We start from the raw sequence: 11,283 nt of genomic DNA, 5'->3' as shown, positions 1-11,283 counted from the left end.
CGCACAGCATATGTGAGGAAATCACAGGTGCAATGACTGGAAGTTGAATATTGATACTTCTAGATATTTTTAGTGTTCTAATTGAATCTCCTTGCGGAATAATCGAAATAATTATATGAATATAAATTATTATACGATTTAGGTACCCTGTATCTTAATGTGTGTTTATCGTAAATAGGCCGAAATTAGGCACGAACATTCGTGTACGTCCAACTGGTACGATGTGGAAGAATACTTAAGAGTGGTGGTGTATAGTCTGTTTTCGCGAATATGTTGAAATAATCGAAACAAATACATTCAGTCTGTCTTGAGGATGAATAGAGTCAATGTTCGTAGGCTTTTTTCAAGCTGGACGTGATGCTGATGCACGGCGAGCTGTCGGCCATCAGGCTGGAGGCGGCATGGTGCATCCTCGTTCCCGCCGCCCTGGCCGTGAGTGCTTCGCGCTTTTTCGGTTGGTCAGACCTCTTCAGAGAGCTCCTCGATCCTCCGCAGGTGAGCATGGCCACGAGCCTGGTGTCCGGCTGCAGCTCCCTCCGCCTGGGCCCCATCCATTTCCCGGTGCACGTGTGCTACGTCGGCTGGAGCCTCGTCATCGTCGCAGCCCTGCAGGTTCCTCTGTGGGCGGTGCTGGAGGCCATCTGGAACAAGGCCGTGCGTTGTGCACCTCACTGACTTCATTTCGGCCGGCACGCCTTTACAAAAATCTTTTATACAGTTTAAAGACTGTCCATAGACTTCTGTCTAGAACGTCCATAGACTCTCTATAGACAAATCCTAAAGAAGTGTATAAGCAATGCAACTGTTACAGACAGTCTAAAGACAATCTGTAGATTTATGGCCATGTACTTTTAGTATACTTTGTTTATAGACAATCTATACGAATGCACAAAAAAAATATCTATAGGAAGGCAATATAGTCTATAAGATGTCTCCAGACTGTCTATAGACCATTTTTATAAGGGCGACGCACCGGTCGAGTCTTCTCATCCTTTTAGAGCGCAGCTCATTAAACGCCCGATCCTGCGCTCCGCGTCGTAGTCGGCGTCGGCGTAGTCTTCGGCATTGTCGGCGTAGCTGGTTGTCTAAGCAGCAGAGCGAAACGCCACCTGGAAGGTGGGTGTCACGGGTAAGAGCCCGGAGGGTGGCGTCCGTGTGAACAGCTGTGCTCAAATTTCGCATTACCCACTACCGTAATTGTCTGTCAATGTTTTTTCAGTGATTTCAATAGACGTCTTATTGTGCACAGTGCGCTTAGATGCGGAAGTCTCTACCTGCACCTCAAGGTAGCGCTAGAGTTGTAGTCGGCCAGGCTACGGAATTGGTGAAATTAATTACGCTTTTTCTCTCTGTGAGTGCCTCCTGCACCCTCTTCGGGCGTGCTGACATGTGCTTTCTGTACTTTCTTTTTACCCCCTTAGAAACCAGACCAGTGCCTGGTTCCCGCCTCCACAGTCGAACTGGGCCGGGAGGCCATCTCTAGCTCGGAACCCCAGCAGCCGATGGTCCCCGCACACCACAGCCTTTGACCTCTACTGCGTATACAAATGTGCACGGCGGAGGCGTACTGGAAAGGGCTGCAGACATTGGGGGTAATTGGGAGAACAACTTTATTTCTTCAATGTCGACGCTGATCGTGTAATTTTTAAGGCGGAAGCCTTTAATGTCTCATCGCTGCAAGCAGAAGTTGTCGACAGAAATGTCACGCTTTTCAATTGGTCGAAACGGTCGCGACGTCACAGTGCGCGAATTTCAAACGGGGCTAGTAACCATGCAACCAATTGAAGGAATCGTATACAGATGCTCCAAGTAAGTGGGACTGAGTTTAGTTAATTGCTGAATTACCCAATTAGCAAACTTTACTTTCCTAGTCAGGCCATATAAATAAAACTGAGTAGGAAATTGGTCGAGCTCGGGAATCGAACCCCGGTCTTCGGAGTGCGTGACGAGCATGCTATCTACTCCGCCATGCCAGCTCGATGGTTTGGAATGAACAAAGGCGCGTCTAATGAATACGGTGTCTTCGCTCACTGCCATCCTCCTCCCTTCCCTGCCGGCGAAGTTTAGGTACATTTCCTTTCCTCAAAAACCAATTTGCCGAGCGAGGCGTAGAACCGAATGGGCGATGGTGTTCTATGGACTCCTTGGCAGCGTTGCAAGACGCTGTCACGTTCCACTCTCAAAGGTGAAGCTTAACATCTTAACCACACATCAGTGACCGCACTTTAGGTGAAAAAAGTGTTCTCCTGAATTTCGACGGGTGTCCACCGCGATATGTGAGACAGTCACTGAGTAATTTCTTTTCCACAAATACAATTTTCATTTTCTTCATTACGGGCCCTCTTTGTCTTTCACTCCCACTTCCTCCCTTCCTCTACGCTGCGGTTCAGGTGTCCACCGAGATGACAGAGAATTACTGCGCCATTTCCTTTCCTCAAAAAGCGTTGCGTTCAAAAGGCAAGGGCATCGCGCCGAACGGGTGGTGGCGTTCCGTGGACTGCCTGGCAGCGCTACAACACGCTGTCGCGTTCCACTCCTAAAGGCGAAGCTTAAGCGTCATTAATTAGCAGTTAATTAGTGTTCAGGCATTAATCAGTAATTAATCATTAATTAGTGATCTGTCAACACTTAGTAATTAGTACTCAATTATATGTGACGCCACCAGTGCCAAAGAAGAGCGAAAGCGGCGCGGAAAACGCTTTCGCCTCTACGCACTTTAGACAGTCAAAGTGCCCCTGAATTTTTTTTATGTTCCCAAAGTGTTTTTATCACGCGTGATGACAACGCCGTCTCTCTTGAAAGATACCAAGGACGCCAGGATCACGACTTTCGGTTTCGTTCCACAAGCTGCTGAAAAAATGGCTGAGGCTTAGCTTAGGTTAAGCCTAGTCAGATGCGAAGCATATTGTCGCCGAGTTGCATATCGAGCACGCCGCTTGGCTAGACGTTCTTCATCAGTCTCTGTAGCACGCCGCAACTTTTGCTTCTCATTCCAACGAGCAGCCCTGTCTCCAGAAGGCATCTCTATCCCGTGTACGCCTAGCTGAGTTGTTGTTGTTGTGACTGAGAGAAGGATGAAAAGGAAATTGCACGGGCCTGCTACTGGCTCTAGCCAAGCCACCACCGCTGCCAACGTGCAGATAGAGGAGAGGTAAGAGATCAGAGGAAAGAGAAAAAGGCAAGAAAAGACGCGCGTCGCAGCAACAACTGCGTCCGCCGGAGCGGACGCTACTGAAGTAGTAGTAGTAGTAGAAAACTTTTATTGAGATCTTTTAAGAGATTCGCGGATTCGAAGCCTCCGTCGTCTTTCGTGGCGCCGGCGACTTGAGGCTTCTCTTCAGCAAGGTTGGGCCCCTAGTCCAGGGCTCCACTGAGTCGCGCTGCATCAGTAGCGTGCCGCACTAAGGCCCTTTGGGCCGCGAGCTCGCTGCTGGTGAGCTGGCTCTCCCATTGCTCCGCACTCGGGAATTCGTGTTGGTGGAATGCTTTATTTCGTTCGCACTCCCATGTGATGTGGTATAGTGTGGGTGTGTCGCCGCACCAGGGGCAGTGTGCTCTGTATTGTGTTGGTGACATCTTGTTATAGATGTACAAGTTGGGGAAGGAGTTTGTTTGTAGCCTACGCCAGCCGACTGCTTCCTCCCTCGTGAGGGCTTTGTGTGGTGGTGGGTACTTGAATCTAGTCCCCCTGTATAGTTGTAATGTCTCTGTGTATCCCCCTTCGCATGCTAGTAGCTGAAGCTCCAGAACATCTGACATGCCTGCTCGGTATGTAAGCCCTCGAGCTAGGCTTTCTGCTCTTTCGTTCCCCGCTACGCCTGCGTGGCCTGGGACCCAGATTATGTGTTGTATGGGTGTCTTCTCAGCAGAGGCTGCTGCCCCACTGATTATCCTGAGGGCCATGCCGCTAATTCTGCCCTTCGTATAGTTTTTACACGTGTCTTTCGAGTCTGTTAAGGTGTTTAGGGATCGGCTTTTCCTATAGCCTTCTGCTACCGCCAGCGCGACGGCAATTTCCTCGGCCTCCGTTATAAGCGGCCGAAGCCGCGCTCGCCGAAGCGATGTCGCCTAGCTGAGGCAGGCGCACACGCTTGTATACCGCCGCTCCAGCATCACGTGTTCACTACAGCGCACCTAGCGGCAGAAGCAGGAAACACATTGGTCGCGACGCCTCGCGCGACGGCGCGAGATGGGGACCAATTTCTCCTATGTCGTTACGTCACGCATCACGTGGTCCTCCTTGGTCGCGACGCCTCGCGCGACGGCGCGAGCTGGGCCCCCGTTTCTCACCTGCTGTGACGTCACGCACCACGTGGTCATCCTTGGTCACGACGCCTCGCGCGACGGCGCGAGTTGGGCCCCTGTTTTTCATCTGCTGTGACGTCAAGCATCACGTGGTATGACATGGAGGTCACGAAAGGTCAATGGTAACGACACCGCCGCGCTCGAGGAGCTGGGTTGGGTTATTTTAGTATGCTTCGCATAAAATGCTCTGCGCATGGACCTTCCGAGAACTGGCGGCTTAAAGTGCGCAAAGTGAAGCCAGAACTTTTTGATCTCACGGAAATGTAGACAGCGAGTGGTCACGCCGTCTCGGCCTGTCCGGTTGCTGCACCCTCGAGGCCCAAAGGGCCTTAACCCAGCGCGCCCGGACTGCGGCAAACGCCAATGGTGTGCCTGACTAGGCATCCCACCTAGTGGTTGTAAGGGCGTGACCCTTCAGGTCACGACCCCCAACACCTCTCTCTATGATTAATAAATGTTTTCACCACCACCCCCTGCGAAGGATGCGTGCAGCGGGGTGGCAGATAAAACCTGCCGAGTAATTTTGTATCGCTCTTTTGGAGTCGCTGAGGACTGTGCGCGTACGTGGGTCAGCGATGGCCAGCGCGATGGCGGTTTCTTCTGCCGCTGTCGGAGAGTGAGCTAGTACTGTGGCGGCGGTGACGAGAGTAGACTGTGGCGTGGTTGCACAAGCCACGTATGTGTTTGCACTTTGCCGTGCAGCATCTACGTATATTGCGCGTTCGTCGGCAAGGTCTCGAACCCGACCGCGGCGGCCGCGTTTCGATGGAGGTGATACGTAAAGGCGCGCGTGTGCTGTGCAATGCCAGTGCGTGTTAAAGATCCCCAGGTGGTCGAAATTATTCCGGAGCCCTCCACTACGGCCTCTCTTTCTCTCTTTCTTCTTTCACTCCCACCTTCCTCCCTTCCCTTAGGGCGCAGTTCGGGTGTTCACTGAGATGTGAGGTACTTGCTGCGATTTCCTTTCCTCAAAAACAAATTTTCAGTTTTCAAAAACCAATTTCTAACTCAAAAGCCTATTTTTAATATTTTCATATCATCTTAGGTTAAACGCCCGGCATGGCCTCTCCACCTGTATATACATCTTGCGAAAGAGCATGCGCTAAGGGAGAGAGGGGTGATAGAGAGAGAAACGAAGGAAAAGGAGAAAAGATACTGAGTAGGCTCCAGCCTCCCCCCCCCCCCCCCCCCGCCCTTCCGGCAGATTGAAAACTCGGCGCCTGTGGCAAGCGGGGAGACCCTGCACATCGAATATTGCATTTCACTGACCGTGAGGATATACTATGCAACGGCACAAACACCCCAGATATTCAGAGTGCTTCTGTGTTTACAGTGTTGCTAGGCTTAGCAAGTATGCGTCGTTTCACGTTCAGGCAACATGGCGGCGCCCATGACAATGACATGCAACAAAGCTGTAACACATTTTATTTGGCATTTTTCTGCCCAAAATTTTAATCCTTGCAAATAATGTGAGTCTTGTTATAGGCGCAAACAGCTTTGCGGTGTATTATGCCAGCAACACTGATCGTCGTCTCCATTTCGTGTTCGCGTTGTCGCAACGCATGGAGCTTGGCCGGTGGGCGACGGAGCGGCAGCCAGCCGTCGTCGCCACGCCGCCTCGTCGCGTCGCTTACTTTTTCGCGTACATGGAGCTCAGTCGACAATTCGGGGCGACACGCCGCGCGATGGCATCGCGCGATGTGCTGAGGGCCGCCGAACCACTGTCGCTCATCGCGTTGCCCAGTTCCTGGGTTTGCAGAGAATTTCGCCCATCGCCCGGAGATGGCGTGCGAGACTAGCCAATGACGGTAGGTCTTGCGGGTGCGCAACTTCCGATTCGTTTTGCGCGAGATGAAACTTTATTTCCGCCAGAAGAAGACCCGTGCCCCTCCGGGTCCGCACGCAGGCGTCCGGGGAGGGGCAGCATCGCAGTTGGAAGAATAGCAACGATATAGTCGTGCAGCCTCTGCTGCCAGGCGGGTAGCGTATCGTTGTATGCTAAGGTAGGCACTTCTGAGCATGGTCTCCCATTTCTCTGCATTATTAATTCTGCCGTATCCTGGGGCACTGGGGCATCTCCATAATACAGGGGGGCACTTTGTTGACCTAAAGTGCGGTGAGGCGAAAGCCTTAAGTGGGGTGTTGCTACTTGTGTCAGTGATGTGTTAAGATGTTAGGCTTCACCTCTAAGAGGGAAGCGCGACAACGTCTTGCAACGCTGCCAGGGAGTCCATAGAAGGCCATCGCGGGTTCGGTTGTACGCCTTTCTCGTCGGTAAATTCGCTTTGAGGAAAGGAAATGCATCTGTCTCGCATACCTCGGTGGACACCTGAACCTCGCCGTAACGGGAAGAGAGGAAGATGGGAGTGAACAAAGACACCGTATTCACTAGACGCGCCTTTGTTCATACCGAATCATTGAGCTGGCATGGCGGAGTGGTTAGCATGCTCGTCTACCACTCCGGAGACCGGGGTTCGATTCCCGTGAACTCGACCAATTTCCGACTGTTTTATTTATTTATTTCAAACCTTTAATTGGTTGCATGATTACTAGCCAAAGTACAATTGGCCCCGGGGTAAAGAGGAGCGGGCGAGCCTGTGGGCGGCCTCGTTTCCAACCAGACCCGAGTGGGCTGGGGTCCAGACGATTAGAATATTGTGAGCTGGGATAAAGTCTTTTAGATATTTAGCCGCCATTTCGTGGATGCGTCCCTTGCTGTAATTTCTAATTGCGGCTTTGCAGTCGCTTACTACGTATTTGGTACCTGGCTGAATTAGAGCCATCGCTATTGCAACCTCCTCCGCCACAAGGGGTTTTAAGTCAAGGTGTGTTATAACACCTAACGTTCTGCTTGTGTCCCCGACGGCTACGGAGACGGTGTCTCCTAGCGTGCCTACCGCAGCGTCAGTGTAGGCCACGGTTCCCAGTGGCATCTTGCCTAGCTTAGTAGCCAGCTGTGCGACCCTGCTTTTCCTTCTGCCTTTGTCGTGTATGGGATGTATGTTTCTGGGTGTGGGAGCGATAATAAGATGCTCTCTTATTTCTCTTCCCAGATCTGTTCTGGTGTTCACTGTGCTATCTACGGTTACCCATTTCGCTAGCTCTAGGTATTTCCTTCCTGCGGGTGTGGATGTTAGCCTTTCAATTTGCGATGTTCTAACCGCTTCAGTCAGTTCTCTCCAATTGTTATGCAGGCCCATTTTCTCCAGCATATCATTGGACGTGGAAATGGGCAGCCCTAGCGCTCGTTTGACACATTTTCTGATGATTGTGTCTAATGCCTTTTGTTCGGTTTTGTTTATTTTCAGGAATGAGGTTGCGCAGCATATCCTGCTAACGATGAAGACCTGCGTGAGTCTTAGATTGCTGGACTCAGAGAGTCCTTCCACCCTTCTAGATACCTTTCTGAAGGCTCTGACAAGTTCAGCTTGCGCTTTGAGCTTGTCCAGCGTACTTTTGTTTTTCCCTTTTCTGTTAATATACATGCCTAGGATTTTTATTTCCTCGACATTTGGTATCGTTCTATTTTCAAGTGTAACCTCGATTGCCGGTATCCTTTGACTGCGCTTGCTCATTGCTACAAATAGCTCCGACTTTTGCGGAGAGCAACTGAGACCCACGCATTTCGCATGCTCGTTAATGATATCCGCTGCCTTCTGTAGCTTTTGTTTCATTTCTCATTCGCCTGCTTTGTTTAGCCAGACATTTACATCATCTGCGTAGAGGCTGATGTTTAAGCCTTCTATCTCTCTAAGCTTGCGGGGAAGGTCCCTCATTACCAGAATAAAAAGAAATGGGGAGAGGACAGCCCCTTGTGGGGTTCCTCCACATCCCATGGGGAACTCATCGGATATGATGACCTGAAAGGTAATGATAGCACTACTGTCCCTTAGGAACGATCGGATGTAGTTGTAGGTGTTTTTTCCTACAGCTATCTCATTTAGCCCATCAAGGATGGCGTCATGGCTGACATTGTCAAAGGCTTTCTTAAGATCTATACCTAAGATCGCCTTCAGGTTGCCGAGGTCCAGCTGATCTACTATATCTCCATAGAGTCTTAGCATTGTATCTTGGGTGGTGAGTCCAGGCCTAAATCCGACCATTTCATCTGGCCAGAGGCCGTTATCCTCCATGTATTTGGTCAGTCTGGTCAGGATGACCTTCTCAAGCAGTTTCCCTACACATGATGTTAGTGAGATCGGCCTGAGGTTCTCCAAGCTCGCAGGTGCGCCCTGCTTGTGTATAAGCGTGATCTTGGCCTTCTTCCACTCTTTGGGGACAGCGCCTGCTTTCCACACTTGGTTGAGATACCTAGTGAGGCCGTTTATTGATTCTTCATCCAGATTTCTCAACATTCTGTTATCTACTCTGTCGAGCCTCGGGGCTGACCTTCGTTTTAGCTTCAGTAGTTCCATCCTGACCTCGGGTCTTAATATGGGGGCATCCAACGCCTCATTTGGTGATCCCTTATAGTCGTCATATTGTGCGGCCCCATGGGGAGCAATATATAGTGACTTGAGCGTGTCAATAAGTTGCTCATCTGTGCCATTAAACTTATGCATAGCTTTTATTTGCTCAGTTCTCATAGCAGTCTTAGATTTATTTGGATCTATAATAAATTTGAATAAATGCCATGTAGTGGATTTTCCCATGCTTTTCTCCATTTCCTCGCATCTATTATCCCATCTCTGAGATTCCAACTGTCGAGCATACCTTTCTAAGTCTACATTGTGTCTAGCTATTTCCCTCCTTAGGTTTCTGTTCCACTTTGGCGTTTCAGCTGGTTATTTAGCTGTTCCTTCCTTCTGTACATGCTGAAGAGCCTGCGTTCCATTCTATCTTGGGAGTCATCTACCTGAACCTCCTCAGTTGCTCTTTCTACATGCTCAAGGAGCGTTGCCGTCCAGTTCTGGATACAGCTTATGTCGCTATGCTCCTGTTCTTCTCTGATAGCTCTGAATTTATACCAATCCGTAAGCTTCTCTTTCCAGTAGGTTGTAGGTTTCACGCTGACTTGTCGGCTGAGCTCGAGCTCCAGTAGAAAGTGATCGCCACCCAAATCTTCCTGTCGGTTCCGCCATTTCACAATACCAGCGTTCCTACATAGCGTAAGGTCGGGAAATGTGTCCGCTGTAACGCTGTTACCAGTCCTCGTGGGACAGGAGATGTCATTGGCTATGTAGAAATTGGCTGCTACTATACCATCCAGTAGGGCTTGACCCTTGGCGTTGTTGCTTACGTAACCCCATTCCTGGTGCCGGGCGTTGAAATCGCCCATTATGATTTCTCCCCGCGAGTTTAACTTTCCTTCTGAATATGGGGCCAAATTTTACTTTCATCTTTTTTGGTGGGCTGTAAATATTTAGAAGGAATATGCTACCCCTATTCTTTTTTCCAGTTAAAATTTCTACGCATATTGTCTCCGTCTCCTGGTTTCCAATGTCGTGTTGGATTACCGCGATGTTGCTTTTAACATACGTTACTACCTTGGTGTCGTTGCCATCCTTAGCAGCGTACCCCTTATATTCCGATATATTCCAGTTCCCTCCCGTCTCCTGCATTGCAATTGCTAAAGGCGGGTAGTCCTGGCTGAGGATGTACTGTTGCAACAGCGATCGTTTCCTGGCAAGATGGCGGCAGTTCCATTGCCATATTTTCGACGTGCTATTGGCCATCAATTTGGATGTTAACGTTACAGGCCTGGCCTATGACTTGGATGTGCCTCGTCAGCTGTTCGAGTTGTCTGCACACTACCGACTCGAGGTTCTCTAGTCTAGCGCCGAGGATGGCCCCGTGCAATTTGAGCTCTTCGAATGACTTCTCCATTTTTTTCATTTTCCTTTGCTAGTATCCTTTTAATCTGGCTCTCAACTGTTATCGTTTCATGCTGCTTTCGTTTGGCAGGCCTAACTTGGTCTACGCTCATCACTTCAGAGATGTTTACAGCAGAGTCGCTGAGTTCACCTGCTTTGCGGATTGCCATCGGGGTGGCTGGTCTGAGTACCGGTTGCGGCTTTTTCAACTGCTGAAACTGCTGCGCAAGTTCATGAATTGCCTCGTAAATTTTATCTATTTTCTCATTTAGTAGCCGTTTGGCTGCTGCGTTCTCGTCTACTCTCGCTTCTAGCGTTTTACTTGGGTTGGAGACCACACCCGCGAAGCTAAACGACCTACCTGCTACCAGCGCCTCGCCTGGCGGTGTCTTCTTCCCCGGGAACTTGGTCTTCTCCGCCCATGGGTTTTGTCCTGATTCCCTTTGGGATCGAGGTGGCGCCTCTCTTCTCCTGCTTCTGGATTGTGAGGCACTTCTGGGTCGAGATGTGCGGTTAGAGGACCGGCCTTCATCTCCGCTCGTACTTTGGTGGGGCCCTGCTTTTTCTTGTGGTCTGCCCCTGACTTGCCCTTGCTTCTGGTTCCTTTCCTCAGCATCTTTGGCGATCTTTTCCGCCTGACGCACTTTGATGATGTGCGGTGTCCGGTAGAGATTCTTACACCGGTTGTCTCCCAGCACATGGTTCTTTCCACATAGCAAGCATTTGGGCTCACAGGTGTGGCCCTCTTCAGGATGGCTGGCTCTGCATCCCTGGCATCGGACGTTGGTGGTGTCAGGGCAAACGTCCGAGCGGTGGCCGAGCTCTCCGCAGGCATAACATACATCAAACTTCTTTCTATACAGGTTGCAGCGATAGGCTACGCCGAACCCCACCTCCCTTGGGACCTCGGGACCCTCGAACAGGATCAAGACGGTCTTTGACTTCTTTCCTAATCTTCTTGCCCCTCGGATGTCCTCGTTTTCTTGGAGGCCCTCGTGAATATGTTGTGTTGTCAGGCTGAGCGGGATGTAGCAGATGACCCCTTTTCCGCCTTCCGGCATGGCCGCATGAGCAGTAGCTTCGACTTCCTGCTGTCCCACTGTGAGACTTGTAATCCTTTCGTATTTTTTCAGCTCGTTCCAGCGACGGCGTCACGATGAGTGCA

At 50.4% G+C, this 11,283-nt stretch overlaps 1 protein-coding gene across 1 annotated transcript; it reads left to right on the top strand.

Annotated features, from left to right (window-relative positions):
• Positions 1-357: 357 nt before the first annotated feature.
• Positions 358-1,529, top strand: LOC149335109 (uncharacterized). Its single transcript, XM_089553877.1, has 3 exons — positions 358-432; positions 496-654; positions 1,422-1,529. Exons 1-3 carry the CDS (start codon positions 358-360, stop codon positions 1,527-1,529), a joined length of 342 nt encoding a protein of 113 aa, XP_089410003.1.
• The last annotated feature ends 9,754 nt before the right edge of the window (positions 1,530-11,283 follow it).

This window comes from Amblyomma mixtum, chromosome 7 (genome assembly GCF_055824585.1).
Source record: "Amblyomma mixtum isolate Tamu chromosome 7, ASM5582458v1, whole genome shotgun sequence".
NCBI lineage: Eukaryota > Metazoa > Arthropoda > Arachnida > Ixodida > Ixodidae > Amblyomma > Amblyomma mixtum.
The sequence above is the reverse complement of the archived record's forward strand: the minus strand, read 5'-3'. Positions and strand labels throughout refer to the sequence as shown.

Bases quoted from the DNA above. Each gene is read 5' to 3' on its own strand.
- LOC149335109 (XM_089553877.1), top strand. From the start codon at position 358: ATGCTGATGCACGGCGAGCTGTCGGCCATCAGGCTGGAGGCGGCATGG. The intron at 433-495 runs GTGAGTGCTTCG...GATCCTCCGCAG, and splicing joins TCGTTCCCGCCGCCCTGGCC to GTGAGCATGGCCACGAGCCT. The intron at 655-1,421 runs GTGCGTTGTGCA...TTACCCCCTTAG, and splicing joins AGGCCATCTGGAACAAGGCC to AAACCAGACCAGTGCCTGGT.